Source organism: Sminthopsis crassicaudata, chromosome 2 (genome assembly GCF_048593235.1).
Source record: "Sminthopsis crassicaudata isolate SCR6 chromosome 2, ASM4859323v1, whole genome shotgun sequence".
Classification (NCBI taxonomy): Eukaryota; Metazoa; Chordata; class Mammalia; order Dasyuromorphia; family Dasyuridae; genus Sminthopsis; species Sminthopsis crassicaudata.
Genome location: NC_133618.1, coordinates 291,751,172 through 291,775,398, shown reverse-complemented (window position 1 = coordinate 291,775,398; position 24,227 = coordinate 291,751,172). Strand labels below are relative to the sequence as shown.

At 34.0% G+C, this 24,227-nt stretch overlaps 1 protein-coding gene across 5 annotated transcripts in view; it reads right to left on the bottom strand.

Annotated features, from left to right (window-relative positions):
* PPP4R4 (protein phosphatase 4 regulatory subunit 4) overlaps nucleotides 1-24,227 on the bottom strand; it is a 126,155-nt gene that overhangs the window by 24,183 nt on the left and 77,745 nt on the right. For 4 of the 5 annotated variants that reach the window (XM_074289705.1, XM_074289707.1, XM_074289709.1 and 1 more), the window contains 7 exons: nucleotides 21,425-21,547; nucleotides 19,972-20,141; nucleotides 19,574-19,693; nucleotides 16,541-16,618; nucleotides 15,798-15,881; nucleotides 15,024-15,206; nucleotides 13,107-13,212 (listed from right to left, as the gene is read on the bottom strand). In XM_074289705.1, the coding sequence (XP_074145806.1) occupies nucleotides 13,107-13,212; nucleotides 15,024-15,206; nucleotides 15,798-15,881; nucleotides 16,541-16,618; nucleotides 19,574-19,693; nucleotides 19,972-20,141; nucleotides 21,425-21,547 (864 nt within the window). The remainder of the gene's footprint in view (nucleotides 1-13,106; nucleotides 13,213-15,023; nucleotides 15,207-15,797; nucleotides 15,882-16,540; nucleotides 16,619-19,573; nucleotides 19,694-19,971; nucleotides 20,142-21,424; nucleotides 21,548-24,227) is intronic. The other variant, XM_074289706.1, reaches the window with a different exon arrangement.

Sequence of the window (24,227 nt, the reverse complement as noted above, 5' to 3'; positions counted from 1 at the left end):
TAACCTGTTTACCTTAATATTGCCATTTGTAAAATAAAGATAAAAATAGAACCTACCTCTAATGATTATTATAAGGATAAAATCAGTTAATATTTTTAAATGCTTTTTAAACCTTAAAGGGTTTTATTAAATAATACCATTAAAATGATATCACCTGTGGCTTACAACACTCTCTAAGTCAGACAAAATAGATTATAATTAAAAAAAAAAAGTTTGTGGCAGCCCTTTTTGTAATAGCTAGAAATTGGAAATTGAATGGATGTCCATCAATTGGAGAATGGTTGGGTAAATTGTGGTGTATGAATGTTATGGAATATTATTGTTCTATAAGAAATGACCAACAGGATGATTTCAGAAAGCTGGAGAGACTTACACGAACTGATGCTGAGTGAAATGAGCAGGACCAGGAGATCATTGAATACTTCAACAACAATACTATATGATGTTCAGTTCTGATGGATGTGGCCATTTTCAACAACGAGATGAACCAAATCAGTTCCAATAGAGCAGTAATGAATTGAACCAGCTACACCCAGAGAAAGAACTCTGGGAAATGAGTATGAACTACAATATAACATTTCCACTATTTCTGATATTGTTTGCTTGAATTTTTCTAATTTTTTCTAAATTTTTCTAAATCCGATTTTTCTTGTGTAGCAAGACAACTGTATAAATATGTATATATATATATATATATATATATATATATATATATATATATATATATATATATATATATATATATATATATATATATGTTGTATTTAACATATACTTTAGCATATTTAGCATGTATGGGACTATCTGCCATCTTAGGGAGGGGCTGGAGGGTAGAAGGGGAAAAGTTGGAATAGAAGTTTTTGTAAGGTCAATGTTGAAAATTTACCCATGCATATGTTTTTGTCAATAAAAAGCTATAATAAAAAAAGAAAAGATATGAAAAAAGCTAAAAAAAAATTGCTAAGTATTTAACAAGAAAAAATATAAAACAATAATATTACATTTTAAAACTAAGTTGATCAAAATAATATTTTGATAACATTATTTTGCAGTTACCTTAATTACAAAATTTTATAATTGTAGGAAAATTATAATTTATAGGCCAATATTAAAGCTAGATTGTAAATAAATAAAATAAATACATAAAATAACAGCTATTACATCACTGGTTTATAAGCCTTAAATAAATCTATAAATAAGTCAAATAAATAATATATGAATGAACATACATTATTTTTGTATTTTTGACAGGACAAAGTCATTTACAAATATAAAGGACCTTATAATTCTTATAACAATATGAAAAAATGGTTTTAAACAAATCATTTCAAAATCTAAATGATAGAATTTTCATTTTTAAAAAGCATCAAAACAGGGGCAGCTAGGTGGCGCAGTGGATAGAGCACCAGTCCTGAATTCAGGAGGACCCAAGTTCAAATGTGATCTCAGACATTTAACACTTCCTAGCTGTGTGACCCTGGGCAAGTCACTTAATCCCAATTGCCTCAGCAAAATAATAATAATAATTAAAAAATAAATAAAAAAATAAAAAGCATCAAAACAAAACAAAATCATTTATCACATTATGTCTTTAAATCAGAGTTGAATGCCCTATGAAAATAAATTTAAGAGATTGTCACTGGTTATATCAAATAGATAAACTAGAGAAAAACTAATTACATTTAGCACAATTTTGTACATGGAAGAGAATCAGCATGGTATAGGAGATGGAAAACCATTATAAGTACCAGGAAGATTTGACATGAACAGGTAGGGTAACCCTGGACAAGTCACTCCATCTCTCAATGTACATCTCTCAATGTACCAAATCAGAGGTTTCAAGTTTCCACTTACCCACATTCCTCCTGTGGCTTACAACACGTTCTAAGGTAGCCAAAATAGATTAAAACACAATTGCTAAGTATTTAACAAGATAAATAAAAATATAATAAAACAATAATATTACATTTTAAAATTAAATTGCTATGTGGCCCACAGGCAGTCATAGGTACAGATGGTTTTAAGAGCTGGACATGGGTGTTGCTAGGCAAGTTGCTAAAACTATGAAATTGCAGAAAAGGTGCTGATCTGCACTGAGAATGGGAATTCACTATAGCAATGAAATCCAAGGCCCAGCCTCAGTCTCTCAGTCCTCAAACTTTTTAAATAGGGGCCAGTTCACTGTCCCTCAGACTGTGGGAGGGCCGGACTATAGTAAAAACAAAAGCTCACCCTCAGCCCATTTGCCATAACCCCAGGGCGGCATAAACATCCTCAGGGGCTGCATCTGAGAACGACTCTAATTCAAAAAAATGGTGAAGCAGGCATAGTATAGAATAATGGGATTGAGAACTGGAATGAAATCAGGAGTCATCTAGTCCTCTTCCCCCTTATTTCAGAGATCAGAAGTTTAGTGATATTAAGTCACTTGTTGTCCAAGGTCAGATAGAAAGTATGGCAGGCAATATCTGAAGTCAGGGCGCTTTTTCCACTAATGATCTATATTTTGATGAATCAAAAAGCTTTTTTCCTTCTCACTGTGGACAAGAGTATCCAATGTATGTTTTAAATTTTAAAAATGGATGTTAATTTGTGTTTTTAAGAAAGGAAAAAAATAAGCAAACTTATAATTAGGTGTAATAGAAAATGTTATGCCACAGTTCTGTTTCCATAATTATTCTGACCCTGTTCTGACTCAGTTTTTCTGTTTCTCTAATTGTTCTGCTTCGGTTATAATAATCAGCTCAAAGCTCAGTCCTGCAAAACCTCCCCTCCCTTTTTATTAGAATATTTGCTAAAGATAAAAGATCTTATGTTTCAGAATATCAGAATGCCTCTCCTCATCTCCGGGGTTCCTGCCCCTGATTATGTCATCCATCTCCAGAGGCTCACCTCACCCTGTCAGAGTCTTGTTCCCATTCTCAGCACCCTGACTCATTTTCCCCCTTCCCCCCCAGTCTGAGCCATGTGTATATGTCATTGAGAACTCAGATTGTTTGCTGGATTCTTGGAAACAATAATCTCATTCAGCCCTGGGACCAAACATGGATTCATTTGGAACCAGTAAATCTCTCCCTTTAAATAAATTATTAAATACTCTCTAATCTTTATCCTGCCTCAGTTTCTCTGGCACTGCGTTTTGGAAGTCCCACTGAGATGTTAGAAAATGAGCAGGATTAGAGACCAGAGATCTTTGGGTCTCCTTCCTTGGGCCTCAGGGTGGCTGGGGACCTGAATTCTTGGCCTGGAGAGGCTAGCCCCCTGCATTTTTTTCCAGAGCCAGGAAAGAGCAGTTTCCAATCACAACTGCCTTATGGTGGACACTCCATTTCTGCCACAAGAGAGTAAGTTTGTCTGAGTACCCTTTGGGTGCTTTCTGGTTAAGTCTTAAGACCTGTTCTGTTCTGTCTGTCTGTGCTAGCACCTGGATTATGAAATGCTGACGGGCATAAATTCTGGGAGTGGGGTCCCTGAACGCAGGGTTCCTACCTGGTAGCTAAAGACACATCTGGTTCTGTGTGCCAGTTGGTACAACTCTGGGCATTCCAGAGTATAAGTCTGGGTGTCTTTTTTTAAGACACCATCGGGCTTAAAAAACAAAACAAAACTTTAATGGATTCTGGAAGGGAAGGAAGACAACTTCCTCAGGACTATTCTAAAATTTCCAGATAGCCCCTGGTCTGTGTTAAGTGTTTTGTTTTATGTTATAACTGCTCAGTCATGTCCATGTGACTTTTTTGTCTGTCACTTGTTTGGTTCAGAGTTCTGCTAAATTAAGAAATTTGGGAATTGGCTGTTTTAATGTTGCAATTGTACTTAGTATAATTTTTAAGTTTAAAAACTGGCACTCAGATAATTTAATCAGGCGTGGCTTGAATTGAGTTACCCTAGCTAGATAAGGCCTCTGGAGAACAAAAGGAGTTTATGCTAATTGCTTTGAACTCTGGCTGGAGAAAACATCTGATTAGAAATTTTAGGATGAGTTTAAAATTACAGTTGCCTATGCAGGCTGGATTTAGTTATCTTTAAATGTAAGATTTTAAGAACTTGCTGGGTAGAAGTTCTGTTAACTTACTTGAAAGGGGTCACCTATATCCAAATAGGGTCTGACTTTTCTAAAGGCTTCAACACTGGCCAAGGTGGAGTTTAGGGGAACCCACCCCCACCCCACTACTTTCTGCTATTTTAAATGTTGAGTGAAGTAAGGATAGTTTGTCTTCAAATGTGAAGATTAACTCACCCCCACTGCTCTCTGCTACTCCAGCTAGGACTGCCCAATGAAGCCTGGAGGGCAGTTTAACTCCCCTTCCCTTCTCCCTTCCTCTTGGGAGGTGAAGTGGGGGGAGGAGAAAGGGCAGCCACGTGGAATTCCAACCCTAAAACACACACTAAGTGTGTTCAAGTCTCTTTCTGCAGAAGATTTCAAGAGATAGGCCCGATTTTAAGTTAATTGATCTATAATTTGGTAGGGCTGTTTCTAAAGGTTTAAAGGATATTTTAAAGAATCTTTCAAATTTTTTTTTTTCTATAGAATTGGGTATTCTGTATAAATTTGACTGTATCCGGAGATTATGCCCATCATTTAAAGGGCTTCTGAAAATAAGTCTTTTTCCTTGTCCTTTTGAAAGGGTTTCTGTTAAATATGAAAAATAACTTGTGAATTTACTGAAACAAATTTATTACTGTTATCAATATTAGGTTATGGTATTTCTAAAAGTTTAATATTTTTAAGAATCTCTTGGATTCTTTTATGTGATATCTGTATAGGATATTCTAAGGTCATTTGAAGAGCCTCTGAAAATATATTTTTTGTCCTTTTGAAAATGTTTCTGTTATGGACAATATGTAATTTGGAATATTTGTCCATGTATTGGGTATTTTTAAAAGCAAACTGATTTGTATATAATGTTCACTTATAGGAACATCTATTTAGATATGAAAGAAGTGAACTTAATGAGAAATTCTTACTGTCATAAATATAAAGTTATGGTAAATATCTGTTTAGGATATGTCTGAAACTTGGTTAATAGAATTTGTTATTAGAAGTAAAATTCCTTGGGCTTATAATTAATGCTATTTGGGAGTTTTAAAACTCCACCCTCTGACAGTGTGACAATTAACTGGAGTAAAAATAACGGGACAGGCTAAATCAAGAAGACAAATTCTAATTTCAGCTCTGCTACTAAGTAGGAATATATAGATGTGTGTATGTATATGAATGTGGTGTAAATTGTGCCCCCTTTAATTTTGGGGGAGGCCTAATGTAAACTGCCTCCTTTTTTGGGGGGGGGTTAGAAAGGAACCTTTAGAGGAAGGGTACACCCTTCCCAGATAACTCCCAGATAAGTAATCTCATTCAGTTGGAAATCTCAGCCTGGGGCATAGTCACTCAAACTGCTCCCCAGTCATCAGCCAAGGGGATCCCATTGCTATTAGGGGATCTCTCACTTCTCATACCTCATCATACATGTGTATAGAGAGAGAGTAAGAGAAAAAGAGTGAGCCAGTGAGCCTGAGCTCATTTAAATTTTATGAACTTCCATTTCCTTATCTATAATTCCAGGGGTTAGGTCTTCTCTAAGCTCCTTCCTAGTTTCCTGACCTGATTCAGTTGTACTATTAGGGTTAGTCTCTTCCATTGCCAGAGTTATACTTAAGCATTTCAACTGATCTGTTATTTCATCAATGTTGCCACTCCCTCCATGTGCTCCACACTCACACTCTGATGTTGGCTTCAGGTCTACCTATAATCTTCTATGTTATATGGAGATTAATGATAATGGTCAGAACTGAACCACCCAAATATAGCCTTTGTTAGGGATTACCAATATTGTGCACAATTCTAGAATCACTCTGTAATGCCAGTAGGAGGACAGAATATTCACTCACAATTACTGGCTGGCTACATCAGCTGGAAATACCTGTTTCCTCATTGTGATCTAATCCTAATTCTCCTACAAGCAAAAATGTACCCTAGGGGCAAACATAATTCTCTCTAAGAATCATGCACAAATTTCTGGGGATCTGAACCTAATATCCTAACAAACTTCCAAGGACATGAACCAGAACACACCCACAAATTCTATTTTTATGTGGTTCTATCCTATTCTAATAATTCTATTCACACAAGTAATTACTTCAAGTGTAACATTAACTCTCAGTACTCATGCTGTATTTTTCACAGTTAATACCAGATACCCACAAGGTAGAGCTGGCAGTGGGTCTGGAGTCGGCAGGATTTATCTTTTTGAGTTCAAATCTGGCCTCAAGACATTTACTAGCTGTATGACACTGGATAAGTCATTTAACCTGTTTGTCTCAGTTTCCTCATGTGTAAAATGAGCTTGTGAAAGAAATGGCAAATGACTCTAGTATCTTTACCAAGAAAACCTCAAAATGGAGTCTTGGAGATATGGATAAGACTGAACAACAGCTATATACCCAAAGACCTGGTTTTCTAGCCCTATCTACTCTACCAATAACCATTCAGGTGAACATTCTGAATATTCTGTTATAATTCACGTGAATTAATTCAGAAATCTTTCTGACAGAAAATATTCCTAACAGAAGTGAAGTGTAAGTGATGTAAACCGTGTCCTCGTGGGGGGGAAGGGTGTTCCTGACTCTCAAAACTCTCCCAGCACCCTTCCCAGATAATTCCCAGATAAGTAATCTCAGTCAATTGGAAATCTTGGCCTGGGGCATAGTCAACATCCTCCATGGAGTGGCTCAAACTGCTCCCCAGCCCCAGGCCAAGATTAACCCAATATAATCAAGGGTGTGTTATACCATCTTTTGCAGAGGTCCTAACAGGTTTTTTCTCCTTAAGAAAGCTGCCTTCTTAGTTTATTGCTTTCTTAGCAGAAATAAATCCATTCTTTGCCACAAACTTCATGCCGGTATTTATTGGGGTTTGCAAATTCTTTCACAAAACCTGCGCAACTGGCCAAAGGGATCCTATTGCTCTTAGGGTATCTCTTACCCTCAATTCTTGCATTTCATCATAAATATAGAATTAAAGAGATGGAAAGGACCTCAGAAACCAACTGTTCCTATTTAAGAATTACCTCTAAAACATCACTACTGAGTCATCATCCAGCCTCTGTTGGAACATCTGTAAGAGGATGCCATTGCCTCTTCCTAAGGTAGTCCATTACATTGTCTTTTGCATAGTCCTAACTTTTAGGAAATTTCTCTTTAATTGAACCTAAATATACCTCCCAACAAATTCTGCTCTCTTAGCCCAAGAACTACGAATCTCTTCACTCTAGAACAGAATTCATTCAAATGAAACTCTCCTCTAACTTTTCATCTTCTCTCTTTCAGGCTAATAATCCTTTCACCCAGTAGATCATTCTTCTGTATTCACTCTAATCTGTCTGAGACCTTCCAATTTTGAATAATGCAAAGTATAATTGTATGTAAATTTGTTACTGAAAAGCTCTGTAGACAAAAAATGGGGAGGAGGAGGGAAAGCCCCTTAAACTTTCAAGGAAAAAAATATATATACATGAATGAATGAATACATATCGGAGACAATATTTTTGTATATTGGCAGCTATCTTTTTTGCTACTTCTTGCATACAAATTATCATAATCAATTTGCTGCACCCTAGCTGCACTTATCAGAAATTTTTCCATTGCCTTTTGCATCAACAAGAATTTTAATTCTTTTCAGAAGGTGATATTCCATGACTTTTAGCCATAAAACATCATCAGAAGAGTACTGATGTTAAAAAGATGGATTTTTATGTCAGGAAGTTGTTTAGGATAATCAAAAAGTGAAGCTATTATCTTCCTCCTATTCAATTCTGAATTAAGCTCACTTTTTATTGCCAAAGTCTGTCAAATGTCATATAATACTGATGAACTAACTCAATGCTATTTTCCTTTGTACTTGCTTTGGTTTGGAGGATCAAGTTTGTCATCTACTTTTACAGCATTGTAGCAAATATAGTATTTTTAAGGCATTCTTTTTTTGCTTAAGAGTACTTAAGAAGAGACATCAGCTGTAACTAAAATGTTTCTTCTTTCTTTTGGATGTATTAGAAAACTAACTTCATCAGTTTATTTGTTTACCTTTTTTCCAAGGTGAATATGTGAGACATCATTCCATTTCAGCAACTTCCTTTTGTTTTTTTTTTTTTTTGTTTGTTTGTTTTTTCATTATGCTAAATTCAATTTATTAAACAGTTATCAAGTATTTATTACAGTAATGTGCTTAATTATAGATTTAGTAAATGAACTCAAGGAGTTTATATTCTACTCAGGGGACACAGCATGTATACATATAAATCAAAACAGAATAATTTGAGAAGATAGCATTGGTAACTAAAGAAATGAGAAAAGACTTTGAATAGAAAGTAAATTTTAAGCTGTACCTGAAGGCATGAAGATAAAGACTCTGAAAGGAAGAAGTAAAAAAGGAATACATTTGAAGGACAGAGGATAGCATCAGAAAATTTAGAGGCAGAAGCAATATGAGGAACTATTTAGTCAACCCACATATGAAAGGAATCTTCATAACAAACTTGACAAGTGGTCACAGAACTTCTGACTGAAGATCCCAATTAAGGGGAACCTAAAGTTGCCCATTTCACTTTTGGACATCTCTAATTATTAGAAAACTTTTACTGACATCAAGCTTAGATCTGTCTTTACAACTTCTACCTTTCATATATGGTTTTTAGTTCTGACAACTATAATTGTTCTATTTTCCTGATCTATTTATAATTTTATGGAAAAGGAAAGAATGTTGATGGATTCAGCTTCTAGGGCAAATATAGCAATAACCCTGAGGTCAGATAACCTGTTTGTCAATAACCTTAAGGTCCCCTGGCCTAGGAAATGCTATAGTTCTACAAACGTTACTAGCTATCAGATAAGTTGGTCAGTGATAACAAAGTTCCTGAGACAATAATGAACAGATCACCCTTCAAACCCACATGTAAGCATATAAAATTAACATATCAGTGGCACAAAGCAACTGGTCTCTAATTTTTTTCCTATAAATTTATCTCTTACTCTTGGTTCTTTGCTAAATTATTTAGGAACTTAGTCCACTGTTAACAATATAATAAATCTTTGCTCCTTAATTTGGAGACAAACTAAGTTTGTGAGTTCTTTCATCATACCTGTGACACTGACTTGGGCACCCTAACATTGTTGGGGTATCTTTGGTATGACTTGTTTTTGATGAAAACTTATGGAGGCTCTGTGTGTGTGTGTGTGTGTGCACACACTTGTGTAATACTGCTTCCCTTCCCCTTCTATATGGGATAAACTGAGTGAAGACACCCTCATTTGAATATAGCCTTAAACTGTACCTTAACTGTGACTTGAGATTTTATAATAACAAGTAGAGGTATAGCTAAAAAAAATTGCAAGTTTTCTTCCTCTTCTGAAACAGAAACCATCTCTTAATGAGCATTTAAGTACTTCTTTTAAAAGGCAATTTGTTCTTTTATTTCTGGGACAGATTTCCTTGATTAGAATATAAGCCAAGACTACTCCAAATAATGGGAAAAAAGAAGCCAGTGGGGGCTTCTGAGTTCAGACTATTTGATTTTGTGTTTTGCAGTTTTTATTTTGCACTTCTTTTACTGACAAAGATCTTATCAGATGGGAGATGCCCTTTTTTCACAAGATTATAATGTGTGGGAAAAGGTGAAGAACTTACAGATTAAGCACATATGGATCAGAGACTGTTAGCTAAAGTAGATCAAGCCGATAGGCCTCAGTTTCTGCTTCTCTGGAGTCACATCATTTTAGATAAGGCCTGTACTAGATAGATGTGAAGACTGTTTATCACCTTATCTACTGCATTCCACTGACCAAATAGGGGAATACAGACTTCTATGACCAATCACAACATATAGACAGTGGGATTTTGGGAGTTCTTTGTCTGAGTTGTACAAAAGCTATAAGCATTTTCAAGGCTCTGTCCCCCAGGATGGGGTCCGCTTCTGGAGATTCTAATAAATAATTCTGCTTTCTATGAGTGATCTCTGAGTAGTCAATTTGGATAGGTCATTTTGTTCCAAACAGTCCCTTTTGTTTTTTTCTTACTCTGAGAGTCTCTGTTTTTGTGGTCATTACTGTCTAAATGCTCATTAATCATTTCTTGAAATGATTCCAAGTTTTTTCCTTCTAGAAATCAGTTCCAAGATCAACACTCTATTTCTTGGAGACTTTCTCTTCTCTTTCCTTCTTGAATACTAAGACAAAATTTGTTTCTTTTGCAGCACTGTGTTTAGTAGTTATATTCATCCTCTGGTATCCATCTTTACTTTCATCTTCTGCCCATATTTTTTAGCTAGTCAACAAACTTTTATAAAGTACCTATTATGCACTAGGTACTGTCCTAAACTCTGCAGACACATAAAAAAGCAAAAGCAGCCTCTGTCCTCAAGGATTTCACAATCTAATTGCCATCTAGAAGATAAGTGGGAAATCATTGAGACATTAAGACATTAAAAACTAGAATTAAGAGAGATTAGGAAAGACTTTGGGTAGTGTTATGCCATAGTTCTCAGTTTCCATAATTATCCTGACCTAGTCTCCCTGCTTCTCAGACCTGCAAAACCTCCCCTCTATCAGAATATTTGATGTTTTAGAATATCAGAATGCCTCTCCCCATCCCAAGCTATTAAAATATCAGATACTATCTTATCAAGATGCCTCTCCCTATGTCCGGGGTGCCTCCCTCTGATTATGCCATCCCATCTCCCCATCCTGTCAGAGTCCCATCCCGCTGTCAGCACCCTGACTTCACCCCCCCCTCAATCTACCCCCTGAGTCTGAGCCATGACCATATAGGTCATTGAGAACTCTCATTGTTTGCTGGATTCTTGGAGATGATAGTCTTATTCAGCCCTGGGACCAAACCATGGATCCATTTGATCCCAACGTATCTCTCACATTTAATAAATTATTAAATACTTGCCAATCTCTATTTTGCTCAATTTCTCTGGCATTACAGTAGAAGATGGAATTTTAGCTGGTACTTAAAGGAAACTTGAAGGTAGAAATTAGGAGGAAGAATATTCTAGGCATAAGGAACAGTCAGAGGAAATGTCTGGTGTCAAGAGATGGAGTATCCATTTAAAGTCTCAGTTCATTGAGTCCTTTTGTGTAGTTACATCAGTCTCTTTATACAGTCTCCATATTCTTCCTCCTCATTAAAACTATTTATAATTGATTTTTTTTGGTGAGTTTCTTTTTCTTCCTGAGCTGATTTTCTTTATAGAATTTTAGTTCACAGTACCCTACCTGTCTTTCTTCTGACCTCTCTGAAATTTGCCCTACCCAAAAATCCTGGGTAGGCAAATGAGAAATGGCACAAAAGAACAAACTACTATATAGCACACATCTGTATTATGCTTGTAATCCATTTCCCAAACTCATTTATTTCTTCTACCTAAGTAGACTGTCTAAATTCAGTTTCTTTCTCTATCCATCTTCACCAAATATTCACCACTATGCTCCACTTTCTGTGGTTCCTGGATTTTCTCACAATAGTAGACTTTCTTAATAGACTTTATAATCTATTTTCTTTTGCTTTTACCATTTCTTGTGGATATCTATCTATGGTCACATTCCATAGGCATGCTGAGTTCAGGGGACTGCTGCAGTTTGGCTGGAACATAGAATTCTAGAATGATATGAAACAGTCTAAAAAGAGAGAAAAGAGCTAGATTGTGGAAGCTTTGAACATCAGACTGAGAAGTTGGTATTTTATCTTCAAGGAAGTAGAGAGCCATTTGAGATTTTAGAACGGGGAGTAACATGGTCAGGTCTGCATTTTAGGAATATCTGGCAGTTCTGTAGATGCCAGATTGGAGACCAGAAACAATGAGGCAAATTAAGAGGTTACTGTAGTAACGCAAGCAAGAAGTGATGAAGGCCTGAACAATGGCTGTGGTCTTGTGAGTGAAGAGAAGGAAATGGATGTAAGTAAGATGTGGCAGTGGTATAAGAGACTTGACAATTCACTGGACATAAAAGTAAAAGTGGTAGGGGAGAGTCTGGGAGGATTCTGAAGCTATCTGACTGGAAGGATAATGGAGCCCTCAAAAGAAAAAAAATGAAGTCTGGAAGAAGGATGGGTGTTTCAGGTGAAAACAATTAATTCAATTTTGGATATCCTGAGTTTGAACTACCAAGGGGACATAATAAGTGGAGCTGTCCATAATGTAGTTGGAAATGTAGAATTATAATTCAGAAAAGAGATTAGGGCTCAATATACAGATTGAAAAGACTATATTTATGCATCTATATAAAAGCCTATATTCTATATCTATATAAAGATAATAATTGAGTGCTTTTGAGAACTGTGAAATCTCAGCAAGAGACACAAAGATACAGAGAGAAAAGAAGATGGTCCAGGATACATCCTTGTAGATGGAAACAGGATGATGATATAGCAACAGAAAATGAGAAGGATTGAGAAACATTGCTACCTATGGTATAACTGTTTAATTACAGATTCTTATATGGTCATACTCCTTAAAAACTAAAATATATGTGTATTTTTTAAGTGTATTTAATTTTCATATGACATTTTAAAAGACAAACTGTGAATAACAGATAAGACAGATGGCCTCCAAGTCTGGAAGATATAATTCAAAACTTGCCTGAGACATATTAGTTGTGTGATTCTGGGCAATTCCTTTAATCCTCCTTAAGAATATAAATTGTAGATCACTTGCTAATCTGCATGGATAGAGTTCCTTCACCAAGAATTCTCTATACTAATGATATTACAGGTCTAGACCGAAAAAAAGTTTTAAAACATATCTGTTTTAGCACATATTTCATATGATAATAATTCTAAAGAAGGTAGAAGTCTTAATTCAGATAAGGAAGGGAAAAAGCATTTATTTAGTAGGTACTTTGTGCAAGACACTATTCTAAGTGATTTACAAATTGGGACAGTCCTTAGTTATAAGATTGAATACATTAAACAAGCACATTACACAATTAAGCCACACAAATACAAGTATCCCTACACAATTAATTTACTGATCTCTACATTTAAATAGTATTTTAACATAGCATACAGTATTTTATCTTGTTAATGCAAAAAAATGAAAATGACAACTTACGTTCAATTAATTTCTGAATGATCTCATGTCTCTGTTCTTGTTTACGATTATACCGTAGAAAAATGCAAAGAGTTCGAGATGCTGCCTTTTGTACAGGTAAGACATTCTTTAAGAAACAAGGGAAGGAAGTTAAACAAGTCTAATATTAATCAGAGAATACCAGGCTCTGCATAATCTCAATTTATCAGCTACTCATTTTCAGCAGCCAATTCAAGCCTCAAATGTGCTTAATATATTAACTGTCTTTCTGTATGCCTTCTGTAAATTAGACTATTATCATACTCAGCAAATTAAGCCAAAAATTAATTGGCAAAATTTCACAGATTTATAGAATATTAGTTTTCAGGCACTTCATTCATCTACTTTATCTCTCTAATTTTCAGATGAGGAAATCTAGTTAGTTAAGTAAACTTTCTATGGTTACTAAGATGGTATTGATCCAACTTTCCTAATTTCCTGGGTCCAATGTTTTTCAAAAAATATGGTGAAAATATTTCCAAAAATTCAAAACCAAATGAGGATTTATATTTTTTTGTTAGAGTTAATGTACAGAACATTTTAAGTAATTTCACATAATTATAAATGTAAAATTACCACTAGTAAGATTTTAAAAAATTATTTTAATTGTTGCTAAAATATTCAACAATGAAAGGCACTTTGGAAAAACTGTTACATTTACAAAGTCTAAGTTTTCTAAAGAATTTAAAAGGGTACTGGTATCATAAAATGAAATATAAACAAGCTATAAATTAGCATAGAAAAATTACATGTTAAGTTTCAAAAAGCAATTATTTAAAATTCTTATTCTACTACTTGAAAAATATAATCCCGATCTCTAAGGCAAATTCCTCCAATTTAAATAATAATAGTTTATTTTCTGTCATCCATAACAGATACTCTCCTCTCAAATGGACTGTTTTTATTACTAAGGCAGTACTACCTGTCACTAAATATTTCTACCCACTTTCATTTTGCACAAGTCAGTTCCAATCTGTTATATTCTGGTCTATATGTTGTTTTAAATTTGTTGAGGGCAAGAGGAAGATAATGTCACCATGGTTTAAAAAAGCAAATTTGGTAATGCATATTGGTGAAAATGCTATTAAGTTTAAGCAAAAACACTTTAAGCTAGAATACAAATTATAATCTTCATTCATATTTTCTTTCTTTTATTTCACTCTGTGTAATAAATTTTTTTTTTAATGTTAGATAAACTACATGTACAAACTTAAACAACTTAAACTCTATACAGAGTGTTAAATGAAAAGGGTAGGCAACTACTTTTATGTATAATCCATCCTGAAGGAAGAAGAAGAATAGAATAAAATGACTTTTGAATCTAAAAATAAAATTTCTCTTAGAAGATGAACTAGGATTTTTAGCATAAGTATTATTTATTTCCCAGCTAGTTTTTTGGTACTGTCAAAAAAAAAAAAAAAAAAAAAAAAGGCTATCTTACAGGAGGAAGCAGGACTGAGATGAGGACATTTTCCTCAAGCAGTGTAGTCCTGATAGCCATTCTAAAAGAGACTGTTGTGGACTAAAATCACTAGTTTTGTAGCTGTAGCTGATTACTCCCTGGCAAACTTCACCAGAAAAGACCTAACTAGGCTTATTTCAAGGTCGGAGTAACTCTGCTCTCTCCTGACAGGCAAACATATGACAGTAGGATAAGAGTAAGTTTTGAGTTTTTATTCTCTCCTCCAGCAAAAGTTTATACTTCAGTGAACGGGGGGGGGGGGGGGGAGAAAACAGGGAAGCAGTACAGAGAAATTTAGGGGTTAAATAGGACCAAGCCCTCCTGGGAGGGGGAAGGGCATTTCAATTGAAGCTCAAAGGGATCTGGGCATGCTGAAAACTCCGAGAGTCTCAAAATAAGGGCAGAGCAAATAGAAAGAAAATGACTGCAGGGCTCACATTGGTCATCATGATTGTGAACATTCGGTGTAAAAAACGATAATAAATCTGATCACTTGATATGATATGAGGCAGGCAGGCATATTTTTGCAGTATCTTTTCATGGGTTCTCCATTTTAAAGAGCCTGCTGCACGCTGTTCTGCTGCTGTCAGAGCTGGAATCAAGTCAGGTACAGCCAATAACTGAAAGAGAACAACAGATTTAAGGTGAGGTTTCCATTGCATTGTTGAAAAAATTCAATGATAAAAGTAAAGGTAAAATTTCATTTTCCTCACTTCAAACTTTAGAAAGAAATTTAGTTTGCAAAGAATAGTCATTTGTCCAGAACCAAATTATAGAGTAAATCACAGTTTAAATAAAGAACATGAAAAAAAAAAGTTTGTTGAATACTTCCTAGTTGTGTGACCTTGGGCAAGTCACTTAACCCCAATTGCCTCAGGGGAAAAAAAGAACATGGATACTAAGTTATTAAATAAAGCTTTCACTCTTATTTTCCTTGTAGGTCCATTCCAATAGAAATTAATGACAATAATTTTTAATTACTATGGGAGATCTCACTTCAATAATATAAGCAAGTAACACCTTCCAAATATGAAGTTGTCAGCTTCATTATTCCAGTTCTCAAAGAATTATTTAAAAACATGGAAAGCTAGAAATATATGAACTTAATTACAAGAAAAACAACTAAGAATTCAATTCAACAAGCATATAACATTTCAAAAAAGAGGAAAATCAAAATAAAAATTTATATCAATTAAATTCTAATTAATTACCTTGTTTTCTTGAACACTGCTTTCACCACCAGTAGTCAAAAGTTCTAGGGTTTCTGGAAGATGATCTACAAGAGCATCTAAAACCTTTCAAGAGACATATCATAATTATAATAATGCTCTCATATTGTTAATATTTTCCTAGCTAATTCAATCAACTATTTTAATAGCCCATTGCTTACACAGAAACAATATTGCTTTACTAACAAAAATTCTTGGATTCTGTTTTTTTAATTTGTCTAGGTGAACTGAGAAAAGAAAGGTAAAGAAAGTATTACTCCCCCTAAGAGGCTTATGTGGGGGTAAATTAAATTTACATCGGTGCTTAGCAAGTATTTATTTTTTAAAAAACTTTAAAGCCCATTACTGATTGCATTTACACTAGAAATTCAAAAATTTATAATTCCAATATTCTGTCTCGCCAAACATGTTTACAATCATCCCAATTTATCAGTCTTTCTCATTTGGGTTAAAGTTTCAATACCAGGTACTTATAAATTGAACCATAAAACCTTTATGAATCAGGAGTCACTCAAAAAAAATTGAGTTCAATTAAAAACAGCCTAAAAATGAAATCACTAAAAGTATCTGCATCTACCTTTCATTTTCCATTCCTTATAGAGGAAAACTTTTGAGACTATTCACTTAATTGTCAAGATTTAGATTAGGAGCTGATCTATATACAAACCAGAGACAGAAAATTTTGTTTTAATATAAAAGAAGCAAAACCAAAAAATACAAATTACCTCCAGTGATTCATCTTGTAATAGTGCAATTAATTCTTTATATATTAAATACACTCCAGTACTGAGAAGCTTAGACACCTGTTATCAATAAAAATAAAGATTACTAGAAACACAAAGGTTATTGCCACATAAAAATAATTATATCTCTTTCTATTATCTATTCTAAATGATGTTTTAACAATTTATACATGAGTGTAAGTTTACTAAAAAGGAAACTGGGAGACTAATTTTGTAGACATAACTGCAATATGGCCCTCTTCAAGTTTAATCTATAATCCCAAACACTGAGAAAACATTTTGAACCACTCATTGGATCAAAATATACTGTTCACATATATATTGTCAGTATATGGAAAGAATACTGAAAATGGAGGGAATATGAACATGCAGATAAATCTAAGTGATGTTAATAAGACATTGGGAATCTCATACTTAAGTCTCAAAGCCACTTTAGGACCCCTTCCTGTTCCAAGTATTCAGTAATGAAGAGGGGGACTCCAACTCTGAAAATCCTCGAAGAAGAAAATCTCCTTCCACTCTGTCTCAGTGAGAGACTCTCAATGAGTTTCAGGATTGACCTGACCCCACCCAGATAACAAGGGTGAAGCTGTCCCTGGGGCAGAGTCCCTCACTGAGACAGAGTTGAAGGAGATTTTCTCCTTCAAGGATTTTCAGAGTTTTGGGGTCCCCCCTTCATTAATACTCTATAATATATTAAAATGGCAATAACACTGAACAAATTCTTCTGTGCTCCTAAGCATTAGCTACTACAGGAACAAATAATTGAATAAAAAGATCTTTTTATTCCCAAATAACCTGTATTTCCTAAAGCCTTCCTTAATTATTCAAACTAAATATGATTTCCTTCTCATCTGAATATAATAGCACTGTATATTAACCTTAGGGCATTTATCTAGAAATAATCTCTACCCTTTTCTGGACATTTATTATACATACTATTTGCATTATATGTCCAATCAGAATTGCTCCAAAAGATATTAAGATCCACAGCATCCCTAAAGTGGGAAAATTAAATCCCATCCAAAGAATTTTAATCAGGATGAAAGGGAAATGTTTAGACTTAAGAAGTTCTTTATTCTACTGGTATTCTACTTTTTCTGAAGCCAGATTGGTCTCAAAGTTCCGAATAGCTAAGTTTACTGATTTCCACTCCATTTAGGACTTATAGTAGCATTCATTCATTTCTAATCATCTCTTAGATTTAATGGAAGCCAACTCATAGGACAACGTTTTGTAAATTGCTAATGCTATGTATAGTTTTATATGTATATATGTGTATATATATATATATATATATATATATATGTGTATGTGTGTATATATATATATATGTGTGTGTGTGTGTGTGTGTGTGTGTGTGTATATATATATATATATATATAGTTTACACATAAACTCCAAAAAAAATTTAACATTAATGACAATTTAAGGTAGTATAAGATCAACAATTTAAATGTAATGATAGAAATGTAAAATGAATACTTACTCAATATTTTTTAATAAAGAAATAAAGTTAAAGAGTAAAAACTTTAATTACTATTTTCAACAACTTACACAGATATAATATAATTATATATACAATATAATACTTTTAAATTAATTTAATTAAAAAATTAAATAATGTACATCTTAATTTTATATTTGTTTCAGTTTCAGTGTTCAGTTCAGAATTTGTAATTTTATGGACATATAATATTGCATGTAATAAAAACAATCACATAGTTCTATTGATATATTAGCAAGAAGTATAGCACAGAGATATAATGCAGTACATAGTGTGGCTAACTGGCCTTGAAGTTAGGATGACACATATTGTCAGGATGAGTCCCACCAAGTCCTTGATCATCTTGAAGAAATATCAGATAGATAAAGTACCCAGGTACTAGGCATGAGAGTGGTTTGCAATGTGACACACTCACATGAGATAGCCATTTATCCCAGCCACAAAGGATACCACATTTATTAACATGAAACAGCTCGTGGGCTAAATGCAATTTGATTAAGCAAGGCTAAATCATATAAAATTAAGCAATATATTTTGAGTGAAGGCAACCTTTAAAGTCAGAGGGAAGAGGGGGATGGAAGTAAGGGTGAGGTCTAGAGCATTAGGGAGGAGTTAGGGAGGAGCCAGGGAGAGACCTCCTAGAGAATGAACTTGGGTCTTTCTTAGGTATGCTAATCAAGACAATCAAGCTTGGACTAACTGTGACAACTGAGGCAAAAGAGACTGATTCAAGTTCCTGTTCCACATCCCTCTCAGTGCTCTAAGAATAAATAGGAGAACCAATCTGTCTCAGGAGAGGAAGCTTCCTCACTTGGAAGCTCCCTTTACTATGAAATCACAGATTCTCTCCCTATCCCTAAATTTATTAACAGGAGATTGAGAGTGAGGTGAATAGGCTACTACTGTTCTTGGAACTGGGAAGACTTGGGTTCAAGTCTCACTTCTGATACATCTGGTTGTATTATGCAGAGCAAAATCCTTCCCAAGGATCCTAAGATCCTAATGATCTAATTACAGGCCTAGTAAAAAAGCAACACCACCAAAAACTGATATTAATAGATATTGTGTGAGCACACTCAAAATGAAGATAAAATAGTGAGTCACTTAGTCCAGTACTTGGGAATTGAACATGAAAGAAGAACAGAAGGTAGGCTAGAGACCCTAAGTTAAGAAACACTTTAAAAGGGAAGGAGTGTGAGGAAGTGGGTAGGTGTCAGCCTTGGAGTAAGGAAAACCTGGCTTCAAATCCAGTCTCTGCCACATCCTGTCTACTGACAGTGAAATCATTTTAACTCTGGGCCTCTGGCCACTCTATAACACTATTATAAGGTGCTGTTAGGTACCTATATGCATTTCTGGAGAGAATTTACAAAGGAGCCCATACTAATAATATCACAGATAGGACTCAGAACAAAGATAAGGCAAAAAGTACAATTCTCACAAAAATCAGGTATTACTCTGTGTACGATCTACATCAAAGTAAAATTATATAAAATCCTTGGACTTACTTCATAGAAGCAAATAGCAATAGTGTGTCTCACTGGCACTTCAGGATCATGACAAAGGCAGAAGAATGTGGAATAAAGTTCCATATGAAAGTTCTTAGGATCCACAAAAATAATCATGGCCTGTTTGAAAACAGGGAAAAGGAAGGGGACATATCAAAACTTAAAGGAAAATTAAGTTTTAATGGTTTTGATTTTGAAATAACATTTATACAGCCATCACTTCTTTGGAATCACATTAAGGTAGCAACAAAAAGAAATCTTTTCCCCCAGAATCATCAAAGAGAGCAAAGAATAAAATATAAACTATGTAAGGTGTTTTTAATAATATATGTACAGATTTTTTTTTCAGAAGACATTAAAATGTTTATTTCTTTTGATTGGAAAATGAATTAACTTACTGGAAAGTTGTAAGCACAGTTCTTTCTCACTGACGCATATCTCTTTTCCTGCTCTTGGTTTGGAGGTGGAATCTGATTATCATTATGCCCATTTTCCTGTTGTAAACCCAATGTGCAGAGTTTCTTATAAAACTCCAAGAATCTCAAGTGCTGATCTGGAGTCAAAATTCCTGAAAAAGTAACAGGAATACTGTTTCACTTGTTAATTAAAAAGAAATGAGAAAAAGTGAAAAACAAAAACAAAAACCAGAAGACAAAACAAATACAATAGTCATAGTAGTGGTTGTAATAAGTTATAAAGAAAAAATGGCATGCTAAAAAATAGTGACTAAAGACACCTAAAAGATCGTGTAAGTTTATTTTTATTTAAAGAGCACAAACCCCACATATTTCTATAATTGTTACATCACATAAAATATTAAGAATAATTAATAAATGACCAATATTAGCAGTAATAATCCTATAATTTGGGAGAAGAGAAAGGGACTATGGGAAGGAGAGAGGGAAGAGGAAAGATAGAGGGAGGCGAGCACTTGTTCTATACTCAGCTCAGGATACAAATACAAGTATTGACAGTACTAGACCATAGGAGCTTAAATATGGTAATATATCCAAAAAATTCTGATAAGTTAAAAATAAATGCCTATTATCAAGCTTTGTTTAAGGAGAGGTTAAAGTGTTATAATAAAGTCAAATTCATTTAATAATAAAATCACTTTTAAAAAGTAGTTTGTCCTAATTCCTCAATCTTTTATTTCTACAATTGATAGATACAATACTATTCTCCAATGTCCATGTTATTATGAGAGAAGCAATAGGATTCAGTGGATAAAAACCCCAGTACTTGCAGTTCAGAAGCCTAAGAGCATGTCTTTACTTCGATATCTACTTTAGAAGCTGTGCATTTTTAGCATTCCTGTTTTTACAGGTAAAGGTCAGCAAGGTGAAATAATAACCTTTTTTTTTTTCCCCCGGAGGCAATTGGGGTTAATTGACTTGCCAAGGGAATTATTACACAAAGCTAGGAAGTGTTAAGTGTCTGACACCAAATTTGAACTCAGGTCCTCCTGACTTCAGGGTTGGTATTCTATCCAGTGTGCTACCAAGCTGCCCCCTTGAAATAATAAATCTTGTAAAACAGTATATAAAAACCCATTCTTCCTATTTCACAGGTTTTTTGGGAGAGATGATCTATTAAAAATGCTTCAGATTTTAAAGTGTAATGTAAATGTGAGCAATTATTCTTATTCTTGCTTTTCTCATTAGATGCAGTTCAGATAGAAAACATCTTGGGACAAGTTCTTATGCTGTTTTTATTCTAAAAAGGCCAGGGGAGGTGTGGGATAATGAAATTACAGAATAACTCCTCTAAATGTAATATCTAAATAGAAGGCATAAGAAAAAATAAAAACTTTATTCTACTATTAAAATTCTTGTGATTATATCATCATACCATACAATCCGTGGCATAGTTTCCCTAAATGTAAAGATAAAGAAAGAAGAATCGTTTCATCTGTTTTGAAAGATTTTTCACAAAATGATTTTACTAAAGGAAGTATAGTTTGACTTCTGTCATCTGAAAAAAAAGAAACAAAATAAATGCTTTAAATTTGCTTTTTCATGCATATTGAAAAATAAACAAGTACAAGATTCATGAAGCAAACCACACTACTTTATATCCTATATACCCTTTTTACTTCTAGGCACAATTTTACTTCAACCACTGCAAACATACATTGATATTCTATTATAAAGATGATTCAAACAGAGATTTTACAATGATTATAAATTATAATAATAAAAAATATCTATTTCTTGAAAAAAAAAACTGAGGAGTTAGAAATAAAAGACATTTCCCCTCCCCATCATGTTCTTATGATCTTTTGGGAAAGATAACATATAAATTCCTGAAAAACAAAATTGAATAAATGTCATGCTCTCCATGCAGCCTGACTGGATTTTTCTATTTGCTATTGAACTTTCTCTCCTGGGACTGTATGTAATATTTTGTCTATTCTTGTTTTATGTTATCTTATCATGTATTACTTTGTATTCTAGCTATCTGAATAAAATCCCCTATGAGATAATATATTTTAACTGTATCTTATCTAAATCCTGCATTGTCTTCAGGAGCTAGCTGTACTCTTTTCAGCTTAGACACATATATGGGCATCAAAAAACCTATTGTTCTTACTACAATTGGACCTATTTTATATATTTGCAATATGAGATAGTTATAAGTATAGAACTGACATAAAGGCTTGTAATAATAAAGACAGTAAGACTGCTATGACACTTTTAAGTGTTTAATAATCACCAAATCAATAAGGAATTGTTCTGTGACGTCTTTCAGCACATTTTTTTTTGGTTTTGGAAGGAAGAGTTTCAATTATCTTCCTGACACAACTGTTTTGACACTAATCATGCTAATAGTATGCAAGTTTTCTGTTTTATCTTTCACCTAACTATGTTTTTGTTGTTTAGGACTTCTTTCAACCACATAAACCACCACAAATTTTTCATATCTTCCTCCTTTGGGGATAGAAGAAGAGCAGCAAGGGGAAATCTTCCTTTCCTTTTCCCCTTCAAGGTTTTAGAGTGAATTTGGATTGAGGTTGGGTCATTTATTTCATCGTGTTGTTTTCAAAACCATTTTTAGTTTTTCATCTTAGTTGTGGATTAGAGCATACTAGAAATTTCTGCTTTTCTTTTGAAATCTTTATTACTTTCTACATTTCCTTTTTTTTTTTTTTGCCTTTAACAAGATGACATTGTTTAAGTTTTCTGCTGTGTCTATTAGCTAGATATTGGTGTAATCTTTCAATGTCTAATGCCTTTCTTCAAGGTCTTAATAAGTTTTTCTTTTTCTTTTAAAAATTCTGAGTATAAAAATATGAGATTAAATTATAATTTCCATTAATAAAATAAAATAGAAAAGGATGACTTCACATGAAAGCATGAAACTCTATTCTATATTCTAATTCTATATTATTTTTCTTTAAAGAATTCAGTAATTCAGGATGTAATTTTCAAAGCTGCCCTGTTTACATTTTCTTTTGGTCTTATGTCAGTTTTCTTTTGTGCATATTTTTTAAAAAAATTGCTTCAAGGGATCCTCTTTTCTTTCTTTTCTTCTTCTTGACAAACCTACTGCTAATCCTTCTCTTTCTCTCTTTTTAAAATAGTTTTTATTTACCAGATATATGCATGGATTATTTTACAATATTGACAATTGCCAAACTTTTTGTTCTAATATTTCCTCTCCTTCCCCCCTCCCCCAGATGGCAGGTTGACCAATACATATTAAATATGTTAAAGTATAAATTAAATACAATATCTGTATATATGTCCAAACAGTTGTTTTGCTATCCATAAAAAATCGGACTTTGAAATAGTACAATAAGCCTGTGAAGGAAATCCAAAATGCAGGTGGACAAAATTGGATTGGAAATTCTATGTAGTGGTTTATAGTCATCTCCCAGAGTTCTTTCGCTGGGTATAGCTGGTTCAGTTCATTACTGCTCTATTGGAACTGATTTGGTTCATCTCATTGTTGAAAATGGCCACATCCATCTGAATTGATCATCATATTGTATTGTTGTTGAAGTATATAACGATCTCCTGGTCCTGCTCATTTCACTCAGCATCAATTCATGTAAGTCTCTCCAGGCCTTTCTAAAATCATCCTGTTGGTCATTTCTTACAAAACAATAATATTCCATAATATTCATATACCACAATTTATTCAGCCATTCTCCAATTGATGGGAATCCACATAGTTTCCAGTTTCTGGCCACTACAAAGAGGGCTACCACAAACATTCTTGCACATACATGTCCCTTTCCCTTCTTTAAGATCTCTTTGGGATATAAGCCCAGTAGTAATACTGCTGGGTCAAAGGATATGCACAGTTTGATAACTTTTTGAGCATAGTTCCAAATTGCTCTCCAGAATGGCTGGATTCTTTCACAACTCCACCAACCAGTGTCCCTGGTTTCCCACATCCCCTCCAACATTCTGCATTATCTTTCCTTGTCATTCTAGACAATCTGACAGGTGTGTAGTGGTATCTCAGAGTTGTCTAAATTTGCATTTCTCTGATTAATAATGACTTGGAGCATCTTTTCATATGGCTAGAAATAGTTTCAATTTCTTCATCTGAGAATTGTCTGTTCATATCCTTTGACCATTTATCTTTTTTTTTTCCCCCCTGAGGCTGGGGTTAAGTGACTTGCCCAGGGTTACACAGTTAGGAA